At 41.0% G+C, this 19,802-nt stretch overlaps 1 protein-coding gene across 3 annotated transcripts in view; it reads left to right on the top strand.

Moving 5' to 3' along the window:
* ACOX3 (acyl-CoA oxidase 3, pristanoyl) overlaps positions 1 to 1,374 on the top strand; it is a 31,444-nt gene extending 30,070 nt beyond the window's left edge. For all 3 annotated transcript variants that reach the window (XM_039728896.1, XM_039728895.1, XM_039728897.1), the window contains one exon: positions 956 to 1,374. In XM_039728896.1, coding sequence (XP_039584830.1) covers positions 956 to 1,075 — 120 coding nt within the window. In that variant the 3' untranslated portion in view covers positions 1,076 to 1,374. The remainder of the gene's footprint in view (positions 1 to 955) is intronic.
* Positions 1,375 to 19,802: the final 18,428 nt, after the last annotated feature.

Here is a 19,802-nt window from a genome sequence, read left to right as displayed (position 1 = left end):
TTGATGGTGTGGATAATTTCTCCATAAAAGTTTTTACAGTCTCAGCCTAAGTCTGTGAAGGCATTGTCACATTTATTTCAGGATTAATTAAAACTTGTTAGACAATATTTAATCAAAATTAGAATGGAATAAGTAGTTAACATTAGCCCATGTAATCAAGGTAAAATGGATTTAATATTACAAATATTATATTTTAATATTTATTTAAGTCATCATAGATATTTAGGACCACAGCATCTTTTGATGAAGAAAAATGGCATTTCACTTTACCTCACTGGCTGCTTTTATACTACATTATTATTTTGTTACACTGTGCTCTCTTACTGATGAATATGTGTTCTTTCTTTCCTGATTTTTCTATAAAGTTATGTAAAGTTTTTAGCTTTTGTTAATTATGAATGAACAAATGTTAAAATTCTACTTTTGCAAAATTTGCTTCTTTTTAACTCTTTCATTAAAAAATTGCACATTGGTAAAATGTCAAATAAGCAATCTGCTCTTGAGAGAAGAATTTCTTATGCTCAAATCAAACAGTTCACACTGGGAAAGAAGTTCTGCTACTTTCCAGAAATGTGTTCAAACAAAGATAACAGCAGCTGTCCAAGAGTGCTTTCAGACACAGTCCTCAGGTTTGGACAGAACAAAGATTGGCTTAATATAATCTTGTTTCCAAATTTCTACCTTTGATAGTACAACTCATGTCAAGTTGAAAACCCGAGATAATAAAGGTTTCTGGTTTCCTGCTCTTATGCTAAGGATGGTCTAAATGATTTACACAGAAATCTGATGTTTACAGTACTTTGAAATTTGTGCTTATTGTTCTGTTTGTTCTTGTCTGTATGTAATTATTCACATTTTTATCTAGAAATCAGCCAATAAGTTAACTTAATAATTTATCTTGCAGAAGTTTTGTTTCTTCTCTGTGCAGTAATCCTTTTTTATTATTATTTTGCAGTTATACAAAAATATGTGGGGAGAAATCCTTCAAGGCAACAAAGCTCTGAACAGACCTTCATGGTGGGCAGAATTTTGCATGAATAAACCTGTTATAGGCAGGCTGAGGTCAAGACTGTAAACCAAACAGCTTTTAAGTGTCTGGATGGGCCTGAGATGGATACCTTGTTCCAAACATCAGGAGGAAATGAGACCATATGAACCCTGAAAATGGAAGGGATTTTCATTGAGAGGTGCCAAGTTTTAAAATAACTTTGAAATCAAGTCCAACTTGATCTGAGGGACTGTTAACGTAATAATGACAAGATCAAGAGCAACACATCTGCACACAATACATATTTACTCAATTAAATTTTTAAAAATAAAAATTTATTTTAATCACTGCTTTGCAAAGTTTATATTAAAAAAATTTTCCAATCACTCTCTTGTTGTTACTTTCGTATTACAGAAGGTAAATAATTTAAAAAACATTTGCCACCAGGGGTTATGAATAAGCTGATAAAGGCAAAAAGAAATTAGGACAGGCTGGACAAAACCTGTATTAACTATGATCATAGTGAGAGAACGTTGGGGGGAGCATCTTTCCCTCTGCTCCCCTATCCTCTGATTGCAGAGAACCAAACTGTATTGCCTTTCAGAAGATGAGGAAGGAAGAGGTAAGGACAGGCAGTGGTTTCACTGTCAGCAAAGGCAGGTGTCTGTCCTGGGAGGCACAGGATGCCTTCAGGAGCTTGCTGGCTGCCCCAGTTCTGAGGAACCAAACAGCAACGTGGCAGTGTGGAGAGATGGCTCTGATTAGTGGCACACCCTGTGTTGTCTTAGCTCAGAAGTGGGAAATTGGAAACAATCACACTGTCAGCTTTTAGCTGAAAGGAATGTTCTTTTAGTAAAGATAACTTCTTAGCTAGACTGAGAGCAGTTTTAAATGTTAAAAATTTTACCACCACAAGTTCAAGGTTAATTAAAAATGATCAGTCGCAACACACCTCAATTAAAAAATTTAAAAATAAGCCAAACAAAAAGTCTGAAATTCTATGGCTGTTGTTTACAGTCCCATTGGAAAAATGTATAAAAGCTATCCTGTTAAACTGTATATTTTTTCCTTAATTTCTTTTTCTTCACCAGAGATAGTCAGTGTTGCCTGTGGTTTTTCTGCCTCTATTCTTTCTTCTTTTCCTATGACATACCTTAACTCAGGATGTCCTACTAGAAGCTCTTTTTCTTGCAATTGAAAAGAAAGTTTAACCTTTGCATAAAAAACAACCCAGTATAAGGTATTTATTTTCTTTGAACTGTTTTGCCTCTTTTAATAAAGTCCAATAGGTGGCATCATCCTGTGGAAGAAAAAAATAGATCAATACAGCTAAACACCTGTCATTAGATGTTATGGAGTCACGAGGTCTCATGATTAGGGATTTTCCATATCAATGGGGAATTCAACAAGTGAAGGAAAGAGGCAGAGCTTGTAATGCCCAGTATCCAATGTGAACACTAGGAACTCTGGCAATGAAAAAGGCACGTGGGAAAGAGATACCATGCTACATTAAATGTAGTAGCATTGATCTGTCAGTCCCCATTCTGCACTATCAGTGCTGATCAACAGCATTATTCTGCTGTCATACATATGTGTGATTTCACTATCACCTCTGAGCTCTTCATAAGTGACTCAGTCTTTTCTTGCCTCCTTCCCCACAGCTGTGAAACAGCTGTGTGCAAATCTTGTGTATAAACTGTAAGTCTGTTTATGAGGCCTTGATAGCCCAGAAGAAAGCATAAAGGTGTTTGGCATATAACTTAAGCCAGCTTCATCCCAATAAAAGAAACCACAGGAAAACTGTGTCACAGTAGCAGAGACGTGGAGACCTGGTGAACCACAAGGATACTTACCAAACACATGACAAGATAAACAGATGCCCTGTAAAAATATGTCCCTAGGCCCTTCCTGCTAATCTTATTTATTATGACTATTCTGGCAACAGCCAAACTCCCTGATAACAGCTGTGCCTCTCTCTGATGATAAGGACTGTACAAACTGGCAGGAAAAAGTGCTGTTTGTTCTGAAAAGCTTCTAACTTCAACTAGAGCAAGCACAGCAGAGGCTGCCCCAGCAAGGACATGATTATGGGCAAGGAAAGTGGGATACTCAGTTAAATAGCACAGTTATGGACCCTAAATATGAAATGTCACATAGCCTGCAGTGAGCTTAGAGCTTCATGGGACCCTTGGACACCTGATTGATGGCAGGAGTTACAGACCTGAGCACCAAAGCTCAAATGAGTAGAAGCACTGTGAGGCCTTGGGCATTTACTCTTTAAAAACTCCTGCATCCCCAGCCACAGGGTGCTGGTGGCTGCTCACCAGGGCTGTTTGCAAGCTCAGTGCAGGTGTTCAGCAGCTGTCAGGCTTTGCATGCTGCAGCAAAGCCTGTCACTCTTTACTCTGACACTCAGTACAAAGCCATGGTGCAGCAAAGGCAGGCTCATTCTGACCCAGAGCCACTCTGCACTCAACATTATCAAAAGTTGTGTTTTCTGTATGAATACCTGGGTAACTGCGATCAGGTTCTTTAATCAGGTATGACTATGAATTTCTAACCTGTATTTTTAGCCAGATCTGTGTAATCAAATGAGAAAAATTTCCTCTGAAGTCAACAGCCAAAGGTTCCAGAGGTCTTCTACGTCCAGCTTCTCAGAGCAGGAGAATTCATAACTTTGAACTTGCAGGGCTGGAGCATGGAAAGAGAGAGATGTCATGAAATTTGGCATCCAATTATCTACTAAATCATAGGGCAATAATTCAACAACTACCACAAGATGTCATTATTATATGCAGTTTCTTCCTCTTTGTAGAACATTAAATAAAAGAGGCCTCTGGCAGAACAGAGAAGTCATTTCCCTCCTGCTTCAAATGCCAAATAAATTTGGATGTGTCATTTTATCTTGGTTGGGGAGCTGGGTCAAAGTCAGTCAAATAGCTTCAGTCCAAAATAATTTGGCCTCAGGGATCCATCCTTTTAAGCTGCCACGGGAAGGCACCAGAAAGCTGAATCCACGTAGTCCTGAAAGAGCCCTGAGTCTGCTTCCCTGTGCCCTGCTCTGCTCCTGGAGAGTGGCAGTTTTCTGCTTTGTGACTGTCAAACCACCTACCTGGCCAGGGCAGTTCAAAGAAGGTATTTCTTCTGTGGTAAAATACTTCTGCTGATGTGACTCAAAGCAAAAAGATTTTAACAGAAAGACTGAAATTGTTTATGTGTACTAGAACACTGAATGCACAGGCCTCCCTTGCTGATGTGGCAAGATAAATACATGAATATTTCACATCACCTTTTTAGGAGTGGTACTTTCAGGAGTAATGCTTTGTGGGTCAGCTGAAAGCCCTGCCATGCTCTACATCTTCATTTCTGTGGATGTGATTGCAGAGGTGCTTGTTTTCTGCAGGAATATGCTGCTATTTCTGTCTGAAAGCCTCCTTGCCACTGTAATTAATGATTTATCACGGAATCTGCAGGGATGCAAGTTCCTCTTCTGTTTGCCTTTGTTCTTATATTTTCTTTACTGACTTGATGTGTTTTCAAATGTGAGTGGTGATTTCACACCAGCCCCTGCTGCCCTGTGACCGCTCTGTCTCTCTGTTCCAGCCATATGGACATCACAGGGTGTCCTCTGCTAGCACCACACCTTCACGGGCCTCAGGGGTTTTGTTATTCCCACTTCTCATTAGCTTGAGATCACAGTGAGATCATTTCAGCTCAGTTCAATGGCCTGAGGAGGGGAGCTGGCTGCATGAGACATCCATGTGATGGTCTGATCTGAGCCAGGTGGGGCCAGCGGGATCACAGCGGGCTGCACACAGCACTGGCACCGGCAACAGGAGCACAAAGCTTCCTTCTTCTCCAGGCAAGGCAAGTCACAGGTTTATGAGACACGAGCAGAGCATTTCACATCAGTTCCTTTCAAGGCAAAGAGAGAGGTAAATGCTGAGAACAGCAGTTCTGCTGACTACCTTGCTTTGTTTTATTCTCAAATGTTTGCAGCCTGGTTGTGATTGTTCAGCACTGCCTCAGCATGAATCCCTCTTGAGTAAATTCAGGTTCCATCAGGAGTTTCTTCAGTGTTTTGATCAAATAATAGACTAGTAAGTGCATAGCTAGAAGAATCCTTCAGTGTATTTCCTGAAGGCAATTTCCACATTTTTACTTTTTTTTGGGTCAGTCTTAATGTAGAGCATCTGCTGAGATTTGCATCAGTCTCCAAAGACCCAGCATCACTGGGCATTAGCTGCCTTCACCTGCCCATGTTCTTCCATCCTCCTGCCCTTCCCAACTCATTTCACTTGTCATCTTCTCTCTACTCAGATGTTTGCTAAATACTTATTTTTGTCAACTTATAAAATATTCATTGTTATTCCTCATTTTAAGCAAAGGATATTTTTAAATTACATACTCTTGGATAGAAAAAATGCCTCAATTCATAATGTCAGGTTTTTTTAGAAGGGCAGCATATTTGCCTTGGAATGATAGCCAGGAGTTAGAAAACAACCTGTGGAAGGACCAGCATGGATCTGGAGTTTATCCTGTGGCTGTGACTGGGACAGACTCATGCTTTCCACATGATCCATGGGCCAGGACAGCTTCCAGGGCATCCAGAAGAAAGCCACCATACTGCCACTGTATTGTAGAGCATGTACTGCACTTACCACCTCCTTCCCACTCCACAGGGCTTTTGGGGCAGCCTGTCCACAAGCAATAGGCAACCATTACCTGAGAATGAAACCTCTTTTAACAGTGTTTGGGGTTTTTTTGGTAAAATGTAAGAATCAAAACAAAAATGTATAGACAGAGATCATTTCCTATGGCAAAAATATGAGCTTCAACAACAAAATGGTTTATAAAGAGGCAGAAGTATTCAACAAGTGGTTCTGCACTGTATTTCTGTGTTCTTATCACTGAGATGTGATGAAATACTTTCCAATCCCTCAGTAACCCAGAAAGCTGTTAAGCAACACATACTATGGTAAGCACTAACATCAGCAGAGCCATGTAACAAAAGATGGTGAAGACTTGACTGGCCTAAGCACACTCATTTATCTTATATTTAAGAGTATCAAAGAAATTCCACCAGGCTAGAGTCAGCTCTTCTATCAATATTTTAAAAGGATGAAAAGTGACAAACTTGATTCTATGAAAAACAAACATGAAGGGGGATTAAGTTAATAATTAGCATATAGCAATACAAAAAATATCACTCAGAAATTTTACAGAAAATACAGTTTTTCAGACAAACCTGATTTCATTCCAGAGTTTTATTCTCAGACTCTGATTTTTGCATATATGTGACATGCAACATAGACATTTACCCCTAACACACCACATTTAGTGTCTCATCACACTGAGATGAAGAAAATCAGCATTCTGTCTATCAGCAAGCACACTCAGGAAGCCATCAGTGGAGAAATCGTTCTTTAATCGTTGTTAAGGATAATCCTAGACCTGCCACTGCTTATTATTTTCCCCAGTGAGCTGGAAATAATTTTAAAACCTCTTCTATTAAAATGTGCCGAATTGGTGGACTGGTAAATTAGGTGAGAACAGATATAATCTGAAATGCTTAATATGTTTAAGCTTAATATGGTTTTGCTGACCTAAGTGTGCAATATCTTCTTCAAAAATGTAGGGGTAAAGAGAGATTTTTGTCATCCTAGGCCAGACAGAGCTGAGGGATGGTGAGCACTTTTCTCACTGATTTATTTGGGAGAGAATTGAATTTTTTTCTAAATGACCCAGGAGCGTCATGGGAAGAGTAAGAAAATGTGAGATCGTTATAACCTTAATGTGATCAGAGAACTGATTCTTGTCCAGCCCTGTTAAAAATAGCCAGCTCCAAATGCCAGCCTGCCTGGAAAATGGAAACTGTATTGTGTGTGAGTATTCATCTGTGCTTGCAGAAACCATAAGCCAAACTCCTGCTTTCCTTACAGGGCACAGAGTAACAGAAAGGAGCCAAAATACTGAATTCAAAGCCAGAGGAAGGTGTGGTACAACAGGAAACTGAACAAACTCAATGTTTAGCATGTCAAAGAGGAGCTTAACATTTGTAGCAATTGCAGTATTATAGGCTTCTCCAAAGTGGTGCAAAATGTACGTCAAAACAAATATAATTTGTGTCTGATCACTGGGGAGAGATTTAAGGGTATGGTTTACTTTGAAGGAAGGTTTGTGCATATACACATTATTTGGGATGACCAGACCCTGGTCTATGGTTTTGTTACATGCTGTACCAAGATCCTTTAAATCAGAACAGCTGGTGCCATATGAACTGCCCTCCAAAAACATACTTGTCTGAGTGTCATTAAATAATGATTTTTTTTCTAAGCCCACACAAACACTTGGCTTTTTCCATCCAGTTTATCAATGATGAGTGTTTGCAAAGTCCAGAACTGAGCACTGGCTGTGTTTCACTAGTGTGAGGGAGAAGCCAGGAAAAACATATCTCCTGGGGAGTATTCCCAGCTGTAAATTTATTTTTGACACGTATAGGATGGATTTGGGTTTCTGTGCTTGTTTTGATCTCCTTACAAATTCTTATTAAAGGGATGTCTTCCAGCCCTGCAGATCTGCATATCCCGTTCCAGTCCTAAATCTGTGGGTGAGTCCTGCAGCCAGAAGTGTGGGGCAGTGGGACAAACACACCAGTGCCTCAGACACTCAGCAAGCAGCAGCCCAGTTCTTTGCTCAATACATAAATATTTGCCTGGTTGCACTATGCTCTACAGCAGATGAAAACCATGTATTTCTGTATTTCTTTCACAGCCGTCAGTTGTGCTCAGTGCTGTTCATCCAAGGCACAGCCCGTGGGCACAGATCCAGCCAGAGCCACTCTTTGCTCTCCCTGCTGGGCTCTGTGCCCTGTGGCAGTCTCCAGGTGATCCTTTGGAGGTGGAGCAGGGCTGTCCTGCTGTGTCCCACAGGAGCAGAAGGAACAGGTTCTTAGCCTGCACAACCCGTTGTGGTTACAGACAGAAAATGTCTTCAGGGATTTTCCCTCTCTGTTTAGATCATTTTTTGCTTAGGGTTTAATTTTGGTTCCTTTGATGGGGAGGGAGAATTAAAGAAAATTTTACCTTTCTAATGAGCAGGTTGTCTGTTTTGATAATAAGGAATGCAACAGGCATGGAATTGCTTATCTATGTTATGATTTCTCCTCCTCCAAATTTCTGGTGTCTTCTCATTACACTTCAGTTGTGAGGACAGTGCAACAGCAAAAGTTGGAGTATTTGCAGTTTTATTTCTGTTGCCAGGCTCTCTGTTCATTGTGGGAGGATTCCATATGCAACCAGATATGATTTTCCTCTGTGTTAAGAAATAGTCCTGGCAGTAAACTGTTTGAGTCATATTTCTGTTTGCTTGACTTCTCCCATAATAATATTATTCAAATCTTGATTCACCCACTAATCTCACAAGATAGGATTTTAGATGTTTAAAGAAGAAAAATCTTTTCTTGGTTTTGTTTTTTTTTTTTTTTTCCATTTTGACCTAAGAAAGCTCAGAGTCACAAGGCTCAGGCTTTATTTTGCTTTAATTAGGTAGAGAGCAAAAAACTTCTTCAGAAAGGCACAATCCTTAGAAGGTCAGTCTGCAACGCAATTGATTACAGATTGTTTTAGTGGGGAGGAATATGGTGGCATCATCATTAGTAGTGAGGTGTGTCTCACCACTTCTCAGAACCATCACTTCACCTCTGAACTAGCAGAGACATTCCCTCATGTGTATTCAAATTCCCATTCAGGGGTGCAACCAAGATAAACAATTAGCAGGTCCAGTAAAGACTCACTCATAGATGTTCCCACATCATAGGAACTGAAGCAACTCAAGTGTCATATGGTCAAGTGCTGTTCTCCAAGACAAGATTAATAGTAGCCGTGTTAGCCTGAAATCTCATATTTTCTTCAACACAGATGCAATGTTAAATTGTAATTAACTTCTTGGAACAGGCAGGCATAGATCTTGGTTTAGAAATCTAATACTTTTTCATATTTTTGTAGGTTCTTTGTGCACTTGTAATGAATGAGAGAGGAAATCACAGCCCAGGGTCCCACCATCCTAAGTGCTGTACACAAACAGATCTGCAAAACACTGCAATTTAAAGAGAAGACAAGAAATTATGCACTTTGAACAAATCAATATGTCAGTACTGGCTAGCACTATGTGCAGCAATCTCAATGCTCCATTTGCCATTTTTAGCCAAAATTTTCTGAGGCTTTCCTAATTTGGAAAAGAAGAAACATGAAAAATGGTAGCCAGTACTCAGCATCCAGAATGGCATCATGGAGTCTGGGGTAAATATCCTATCAGCAAATAAAAGATTTCAAAATGAAAATTGTACTATGATGAGTTCTGAATGAAGAGCAAGGATTTACACTTAATGTAGGAATGAAGTCAGTGGAGTGACAAAGAAAGCAAGGGACAGTGCCAAGTCCTGTGCTAAGTGCAAATAATGTCTCATATTGGCATGGAAATCCAATGGACAGAGGTGCATTTTCCAAGGACAGAGAAAAAGAAATAATGGGTACATACTTCTTAAGTGTGTTTGGCTGTTTGAGAGGGAAGTCAATAGTTTTTACAGAGAACTCAAAAGAGTTTTAAAGTCTACAGATAGTTTGGACATAAGAACAAGGCTGGCTGATGGTGAGCTTTCATCCACATTGGAAATCTCTCCTTAAACCACTGCTTTAAGTAATTACATCTGCTAAAAATTTTGTTCAGTTATTTTTTTGCTTCCATATGTATCTAGGCAACACCTGGAATAATATTATTTTCTAAAAACTTCTAAAACGCAGTGGTTCACTGCAACATGTTGCAACATTTCCAGATACAGATTTCATAGACACAGAGACACACAATTATTTACAAAACTCAACCCACGGGAGTGTTCAGAAGCAGAAATAAACAATTTCAAGCAGGCTTATGAAAATCATTTTCTTTCTGGGTTCTATTTTCTGTCAGAATTCAGCCAAAAATAAATGTTTAAATGTAGGTTAGCATGTATAATTTTTTTAAGAGTCATAACATTATCACAGTAATCATCTACTTATGAAAGCGTAATGAATGGCAAAGAGATAATAAGGAGCTATTTGTTATATGGCATATTAATTAGAATCATAATAAAAGTTAATAAGATCATTATATCAAGAGTTACACTATAAAATGTGGGAGAGGGAATTCTCTTATTACATTCAAGAATTACAGCAGAATTGTGAGCATACTTTACATTTTAGGTTCATACTAAAAAAATAATTTGGTAAATCTAATTTTTGTAATGAAGTTGCAGCTATATTTTTGAGCTACATAGGGGAATTCCTGCTATTTTATCAAATGCATCTTAAAGAAGATATTACCACTTTAATTACCTCAAGATGTTTAGAGACATTTCTTCTTAATTAAAAATCAGAGGACCTAATGGCAGTGGTATGCCTAAGAGCCCAGGGAAATCATTTGTTGATCTGTGGTTGCTATGAGGCTATTGAGAGCTATAGATTGTCTGTGGATTAACATATAGCTATGTAAACTATAAATGGTTAGAAAAGCTTGAAAGTTTCATGCAAACTCCATGTCAACACATACACCCTCTCTGATTACTGAGGCAGTAAAATGTGTTTTATATTATTTCATTATACTGTTTCCACACTTCAAAGCCAAACTCTGCCTGAATCCATTCCTTGAATTTGTGACCTATGCAAACTCTGCCATGTCTCATGCAGGTTATGGTGTGTGTCTATGGCACAGTGAATAAATAAGGGGTTAAACCACACCAAAAAAACCCCAAACCCAATAGAGAATACTCAACAGTAAGCAGTGGTCTCTGAGGCAGGGAGTTTCAGCTCACGAAGCTGAGAGAAGCAGCAGCAGGCAGTGCCCTGTGCATGGGAGCTGCCTCACAGCACTGCCTGACCCAGTGCCACAGGAACCTGCAGGCAGAAGACCCAGGGCAGCAGCCCCATCAAAGTGTCCCCTGGCTGGGCCATAGCATAGGACAGGCCATGCTGGTGAGTCCCCATTTGGGAAATGTCTTGTTGCTTTGTCTTGAAATGCCACCAGGTGTCTGAGTAAAACGGATTAATTCTGTCAAAGATCACAGGTCTGGGTCAAACCTGAGCAGCGTTTTGGAGGTCACAAGGGGAGCACTGAGAGGATGGGCTGTGCTCCAGCCTGGCACCAAGCCTAGGGGTAAGGCATGGCCTGAAGCCAGCTCCCCAGCCCTGGGGTGTGGCAGCACCTGCCCTGCCCCAGCAGTGCAGACAGGAAGAGCATCTGCATGGGCTCCCAATGAAACATCTGCGTGACTCCACAAACACAGCTCACCAATGAAACATCTGCATGACTCCACAAACACAGCTCACCAAAGTGCCAAGACAGCCCGTGGCTCAAGAGCAGAACTTAGCTGAAAGCAGAGGAAGATTGCACATGAAAAACCTTTTTTCATTTACAACACAGTGTGAGCAGAAGCATATTTATAATTGCTTTAAATTGTTTACACAGCAAAGTAACAACTGATGCAGCTGTTTCCTCCTCCTACCAGTCCAACTCCTTTTTTATCTTTTTGCTATTTCAACATTTTGGTTATTTTGATGAAATACATTCTACCATATTGCTTTACTGTCTCCCTTGTTTTGTCTCAAGATTTAAAGATGATGTGAAATGACTTAAGGCCCAAATGTGGATGAACTGGCAAATACACCATGACATCTTCCTCAACAGGGATTTATAGGTGGAATATGTCCTTTGCAGGAAGCTCTGCAGAATACAGGAAGAAAGCTGTGTTTAGAGCTGTCACTTTGCAAAACTAAGCAGTGTCCCCAGCATCATTAGACCAGAGGCTCCATATGATGAAGCAAAGTCCTGCCTTGCCTATTAACCCTCTTAAAAATATTCCTATCTCCAGGAAACCACATCTCAGAAAGTGCCATCCATCTGTTGCCATCTGGCATTTTTGACTCAGTAGAAGAGCCAGAAGACAGAAAAAAAGGCTGAAAATCAAGATTTTTGATCTGTGCTCAATTTAGATCCAATTTCAGCAGTTACTGTGGGTTTGTTTCTTTTCTAATTTCCCACAAAAAATTCCTCAGAAGATCAGCTGCAGAAATAGTGCTACATTCTATTCTAGAAACTGATTTCCAGAATCCTCCTTCTCCTTTGAAACTGCCTTACTGTGGTGACACAACAGTAAGGATCTCAAAGGTTTTACATCCAGGTGAAATGTGGGCATGAGAGAATGTTGTTCAGCCCCTTTCTTCTCTCTTCCCTTCATCACTTGCATACTCCCATCTTTCTGTAAGCTCATTTTCCTGCCTCACAGCAATGTAGGGCAGAGTCATATCCATCATTGTCAGATTGTCAGCAGTCCATACTGGTCAGCCACAGGCCCATGCAGCTTGGCTCTAGTCTTTCTTGCAGCAAGGTTTCTGCTGCTGGAACTTTAATCCACCCTATCACACCCCACTTCAAACCTCTAAATTCCTTATACAAGGCATTTGCATGCAAAATCACATAATGAGGTGGAGCACTAAGCCTCAGAGCAGGTGACACCCATGAGCCTGCCTAGTCACAGGGAACCAAGAAATCACATCATGTGATGATGAAAGGGCATCACAGGAGGTTTGCAATCTGCACTGAGGTTTTCTGAGATGCACTGACCAGAGCACAGATCCCTCTGAGTGAGTGTGTCAGCCTGGATTCCTGTACTGAACCTGTGTTCTGTTTCTGGAGTTCTCATGCCTGACCTATATGAAATAGAAAAGCAAGAAATTCAGTCACCATAGGGTTAGCAGATGCCACAAAACCACTGGCAGGCAGGTAGTCACACTCTTTAACTACTAGCTCAGAGGCTTGAGTATGTGACAGCAAATACAACACACTTGACATTGCCTTGCTTTTTTTTCCATCAAAACAAGTCCTCTTTTCAAGATGATGTGATGCTCTCAACCTCTCCTCTGTGCCTCCAAGCCAAGCCCAGGGCTCCCACAGGTTCCCCCTTGTCTCACAACCTGTTTTCCCTATTTTCCTCTGCTCCAGTATGACCCTTATTCTCTTCCCCATGAGCACTGATATCTGAAATTCACTCTCTTCTTGTGCCAATCTGAGTGCTGCTGTAGTTTTTGACACAAAAATTCAATCAAATTAACATACTTAAAATCCTCCTTTGACTCAAGTTCATTTACAGCCAGAGGCTTCTTTTTTTCCTCTCCTGGCTCTGGGGTTTTGTCATCAGGACAGTTAACACTGCCACATTGTCCCCTTGAGTCAGAGGGTATGAGGTGGCCTGTGCCCTTCTGCACTGCCTGGCAGGTGAGTATTAACCTGTCTGCAGCTTAGCTCTTCCCTGTGCTTGATGTGGTTTCCCCAAAGAACTAAAGACAATGGTAGCATCACACATAAATAAATAATAATGCAACCTGTGAAGAAGCCATTGTCATTTTCTTTCTGCTTCCACCCAGGGTGAGCAGCTAGCAGAGGAAGGACCTCCCAAATGTCCTTCTGCAAGCACTGAGCAACCCTTACCCTGTTATAGATCTTCCTCATATTAGAAGGCTCATTCATCTAAAATAAGTACTCACATTTGAAAAATCTAGGCCCTCACAAGTTAAATGTCTGTACTGAATGGCAGTGGAAGAATCACCATCACAAGAGGGGTTTTTCAGCATCTTAAAGGAGCTGATGACTTGGGCTAAGACTACATAAATTGATAGTTTCTATGGCAAGATGCTTTTTTATCCAAGATAAAGGTCAAGTACATCTGGAAGATATAATAGCTGTGTCCTATAGAGACTACATCAACTATCTTGCTGCCAAAATCTACTACAAACAGGCACAAAGGGCCAATCTGCTGATTTTCCCAGCTGTCACTGGTTTATTTAAGGGGCTATGTCAGTTTTCAATTATTGTTCAGTTAAGAAAAAATGAAATGTATTGTGTAAGCTCTGTGTCAAATTACCATTGCTGCATGCTATGATTCCTTGAGATTTGAAAAGCTGTGTTTCTATTCTACTTATCTGCTGGGATTGTACACAATTGTTAAATGGTCCCTTAAATCTTTTAGACATTTTACACAACAAGTTAAACTTACTTTTGTGAAATAATTATAGCAAGAAAGCTGCTTAAAGTGGAACAATCATTTGCTATCCCAACCCAAACTGTCCAGTGCACCTTTTAAACGTACCAATATTCATTTTTACTTTATTATTGAAGTGCTAAACCAACTCACTGTAATCACATTACCCAAAACTGCGTGGCATAGCTATGGGTTGAAAATGCAAGAGCACAAGTATAAGCAGGGGTATCTATTGTGAACAAGAGAGGTGCAGGACTTGGTGGCAGGAGGCACGCTGCAGACAGGGGCATCTAGAGCCCTGCTCCTCTCTGCAGCTACTGAGCCCAATTCAGGATGGTGATGAACACCCAGAGAGTGCAGAGTGCACAGCCCCTCTCTGTGGGGCAGCTGAGATTTTATAACCATGCTGCCAGCAAGGGTTATAATCCCAGAGGTGACTGATTCAGAAGAGGCAAGGGCAGCATCCAGCTCCCTGCTCAGCATGACCTGCACTCCCTGGGAAGTGCCTTCACCACTCGCTTCTGAATGAAGCAAGTTGAAACCAGGCCTGGATGCATCCTGAGGTGTCAGAAGCAAAGCAAAGCTTCTACAGCAGTAGAAGTTTAGGCTTGGTACATGGCTCCCAGCTCCTTCTATGCTCCACAAAGCCCCCCAGCACCAAAACTTCTGTGATGTCCTTGGCTGAAGCTGTGGAGGAGTGTGGTCAGCTGCACCACTGCAGCGCATCCTCAGTGACCAGGGCTCCTGAGCAGGGCCTCACCAGTCACTGCAGCTGACAGTGCTATCAGTTCATATTCACCACACTGCGCACTTTCTGGGCCTAAAAGGAAAGTCAGTCTGATATTGGGTTGTCCATTTCATCAATCACCTTAATCGTTGCTTGAGAGATTAAATTAGCAAAGAGGCATTAAATAATTAAATAAAGGTAAGTATTAAAAGGGCTGGACTTGTAGCAGCTGTTTTGAATAGACAGGCAGGAGGTGGAGCATCAGAGGTTGTTTTTTGTCTTTATCCTGGAATCAGAAGAAGTGAGAAACTGCCACTGCTGTTGCTTCTTTTGCACAAGCAATCTTATTTTTTAGAGTGCTAAAGTAAAGAAGTAAAGAAATGGAGAAATGAAGAGACAAATACAGTTCTACTTGTAATTTACTCCACTAATTAAATGAAGACACAAAATTTGGTGATAAAGCTGCACCAAGAGAGTTTGTTAGGGATTTTTGCTAGGGATCTAAAGCACTTGGCTGTGCAGTAGCTGCCTTCAAACTTACATGCTCATGGTCTTAACTAAGTTTCAAAGTGCTGTTTCCTTAATTTAGGCCTTAATGGACTTTTTTTTATCCCCAAACTTAATTGCCTGACCAGCCTTGTAGATGTAAAGAAAGCAGGCACACTAAGATAGATAGATAGATAGATAGATAGATAGATAGATAGATAGATAGATAAGGAATAAGCTTTCTACCAAGTACTGGTCAACACCTCTTTACTTCTTAGTTACACTTTGCTGAAGCAGAACAAAATTTTGGACATGTACTGTATGTTTATAAAAATCTTTTTCTACTCTTAACCCTTCTTGTAGGCTGGGTCAAGTTAAACACTTGTGAAAAAGATGATTCAGCTCCTTTATTTACATGGAACTTTTGTAGCTCACCAGAGGTGGAGGACAATTAAATGCTTGTCTTATGAGGTCATTCATGAAGGATGATTTGTTTTCCTGGGAATCCTGTGCTATTAGAGGTGATAAGGTCTGGAGAAACTCCAGGAAAAAGGGGGAGACTGCTCCAGCATACAATGGGAGAGGCTCTGATGAGTCAGCACTTCTGAGACAACAGAAAACCAGACCACAGCCAGGATGTTGGCAGGGACCTGTCTGAGCAGCAGGTGCATGTTAGTCAGCATCTACCAGGAATATTCACAAAGGCAGTCCCCAGTGCACTTTTCTGGGCAAAACCTCAGCTCTTGAACAACTTGAAAATGCTGATTCTGGGACTGGAACACATAGGTCTCCCTCAAATACAAGTCAGGCAGGCTGGACATTGGCCAAAGGGTGTTGAATACATTGGGGTGGAGAGAGACATGTAGGAGAAACAGAAGATTTCATCTCATATTTTTGCTCTGTATATAATATCTGTATGAGAAAATCAATCTGTGATACTTCATCAAGTGATGAACTGAGCAGCCCCCACCTAGACCTACATTCAGCAGGGGATTGCTGTCTGAACCAGCCTCTCCTGGCCTTAGACTGAAGGTGCAGCTGAGGAGATCATCTAGATTGCCCTTATAATCACTGAATAGAAGCAGAGTCTTGCAGGGTACAGTTCATAACAGCTATTTCAGAGGTCTGTGGTGGGGTGAAATTAACATTTTCTGCAGGCACTAAAAAGTTATTTGTTTCCAGACTGGAATATTTTTCAGGGCATATACCTGTAGGTCTATTTCACAAGTCCCAGATCTGCTGCACTTGCACCCAACCAGGTCTGGTGAGATCCAGTAACAAGCCTATGAGTATCTACATCCAGCCTCTGCCATTTCCAGCCACCACAGGAAGAGAGTATCCCACTGATAGAGTGGTGCTCCCTCTCCTCCTGAAGCACTGTCACTGACAAGAAGTATGGCCATGAGTAAGAACTAGAAAGAGGACAAGAGCCATGACATTTTAGATTAGGTAACTTTCTGTGTCTCAAGAAATGAAATTTTAGCCAACAACCAAGATTGTTTGGATGGGGGATATTTATTTAAGTCCTACACTGGGTATTAGACACATCAGTCCAACTGCAAGTTCTGTAGGAAACATCCTGTTTATGCAGAGTCTAACACAAGAGGGATGAAGCAATCCTGCTCCTCTTACAGCGATGTTAGAGACAGAAGTGAAGGACCACAGCTTGTACCTGCCAGTGAAGGGTGCCTCGGCAGACTCTGAGGTTAAACCTCTGCTGGTAAATGAAGCAGGTTCAGAAAGGCACCCAGGCCAGCAGGCACAGGGCAAGCTCTGCCACTGAGCTCACCTGTCCTCCAGCAGGGCAGCAGCATGAGGACACCACCGTGGAGAATCGCCCTGGGAGCTGCAGGGGTGAGCTGGCTGTCCCTGCCACCCCAGCCCTGCCACTGCTCTGCTCAGCCCCACTCAGCTGGGAGCCTTGCCCAGCAATGCCTCTTCATTTGTAGGAATTTAACACATAGGTGAAAATAGGCGAGAAAAATTTAGGAAGAATGAAAAAAATTCAAAATCATACTTTGACCTTTTCCTTAGACAATAACATTAAGCAGGAATTTTCAAAATTTAGCAACCCATGGCAGATTGGCTTATTCTTTAGAAGTGCTGAAAAGGGAAATCTGTAATCTATAGAAATGCTGTTAAATTCACTGGTGTCATCAGAGATGACAAAAGGAAGAGGATAGCCTTAATAGAGTGCAAAGGTGCCTCAGTTCAAGAGCTGGAAAAATAGCCAGTACTCCAGATGGGAAGCAGATTGAAAAACATTCTTTGTTTATATTTATTTATTCAATTTCGTTGTGTCCTTGGTTGCCCAGAGGAGCTACTGAGAGTAGTTTCTACTGTGCTGTTAGTTAGAGTTAGGTTACACACACGTTTAGAAATTCAGCTGTCTGCCACTAATTAATTGTTCAGTGTAGTTTGAGGTAATGATGCAATTAGCAAAAGTAAGCCAAATCTGTCCCAGGTGAAACTCTACTGATGTCAGTGGCTTTATTTGGGATGATGTGCTTATTCCAGTGCGTGTAGGGACAGTGTGTAAAAAGAAGAGTCTTGAAAAAGGACTTGCATGGATTTCATTTGTCTTTTCCAATAGTAATCCTGCATTACATTGAATAAAGTGTCAAAACACAACACTTGCATTGGCACAGCAGAGCATTTTTGTGGGCCAGCTCACAGGCCCAGGGCATTAATGCAGAAACCTCATCCATGTGACCATTGGTGGGGGGAGGTGGGACAAGATGATGTTTAAAGTCCCTCCCAAACCAAACCATTCTATTATTTGTGATTCTCTGATTCTAAGTTTAATAATCATTTTATATTTGTAATAGTGCCCTTTAAAATTCTACCCACAAACATGTAAAATAACAGGTTTTCCATTCCCTGCTGATGTGCTGCCTTTTTGAATTTGTAAAAGTAAAATAAGTACTCACAGTCCTTTTACCCAGCTATTCAGGAATTAATTTGCTTCAGAAGAGATCACAGTAAGGGCATGGCAGACAAAATAAGGGTGAATTTTTCCTTCACTTCCCTCCTGATTGGGACACTGTGAAACATAAAGCAATAACCTTTCCTTGGCCAAAAGGCTTTTAAAGTCTGTTCCACCAATTAAAGATATATTTTATTGCAATGAAGTTACCAGGGCTTCATGACTGTTGCCCTGATAACTAAGAAACAAAATAAAGATCACAACTGAAAGCACAAACCAGCCATTTCACCCAGGTTGTACAGGAAGTCTGTGTCAGAGCTCCCAAATAATTCTGATTCAGGGTTACTCAATTATTTTTCTGGACTTTGCTGGAAAATTGTGTTACTGTCCCCTTGGTAGAAAGTGAAGCCCTGATTCAGGTCTCCCCAGCCAGGAAGCTTCTCCAAGCTGCAAGAGCCACTGGCCTGCATTAGCAAGGGACATATCAACATCTGTGACGGAAAAAATCCAAGTGAATCATGTTCCTCATCAAGATTTTGTCCAGAAATCATCAGTTCTAGTTGGTGTCTTAATTAAAGAGACATCCTTCCTCCTATTGCTTTCGAAACAATGAGGGCAAATTTATGACTAGCAGGATAGTCCACTCAATATCAACATAAAGAGTACAACCTACAGTCCTTGGGTTTATTATCTCTGAAAAAACAGTGCTTTTTTAAATGGCTCTGCTTAAGTGTGACCTCTTAAATGATCTCTGCTAGTGGGTTATAGCAACAGCTCCCCAGCTGTGCTGTTATTCATAAGTAACCATAGAAATTAAAGTGCTGCCAAGTATGTGCTCTTTGTTTTTTTCAAAGGGCTGAAAGATGATGCAGTGATGTCTTTGCCCCTCCTGACTTAATGCTGAACTCACCCCCTGGCAGCCCTGATGGAGAGGTGAAGATGAGACTTGCTGTTGTTGGAAAGCTCTCTCATCAGAGATCTCAGTCAACAATGTCCCTTCTGCCACTGGGATGCTGGTGCATTTTCAAAACGCCTGCAGCTAGGAATAGGATGGGGTGGGAAGTTATATCCTGTTATTCAGTAAGTGCTGTTTTTAATGAAAAATATATTTTGTTTATTTCTATTGAGATTGAACTGAAGCAGTGTTAGTATCTTTAGTCAAATAGTTTGCTACGGAAAGAAAAGGTTGTATGAAATCTCTTTTACAGGGGCACTTTCAAGATATTTAGCCCACATGGATCTTTGAGTTTTTCTGGGTAATTTTGTTCTTTGAATAAGATTCTCTACCTCTGAACTGGCACCTAGGCTTTTCCAGTATCCACCAGAGTGGCACACTTCCAATGGGCAGTACTAATCCTGTGTCAGGATGGGATTAATCCTTCTCCCAGTCTTAGAGGGATCACCTACCTGACACCCAGCTCCCGTTTTACAGGCAGCTACAGCTGGGTGAGAGGACTACTCATGGTGCTTTACTGCCCATTTACTGGGCAGTTTAAACTAAGAAACTGTGGTGTTTTGCTTTTTATTACCCCAGTTTCTTTTCTGCACACCCTGATCTGCCCACAGCAGCCAGGTACCCATGGGCAATGACAGCTCAATGTCCTTT

This window comes from Passer montanus, unplaced genomic scaffold (genome assembly GCF_014805655.1).
Source record: "Passer montanus isolate IOZ18808 unplaced genomic scaffold, ASM1480565v1 scaffold67, whole genome shotgun sequence".
Lineage (NCBI taxonomy): Eukaryota > Metazoa > Chordata > Aves > Passeriformes > Passeridae > Passer > Passer montanus.
The sequence above is the reverse complement of the archived record's forward strand: the minus strand, read 5'-3'. Positions and strand labels throughout refer to the sequence as shown.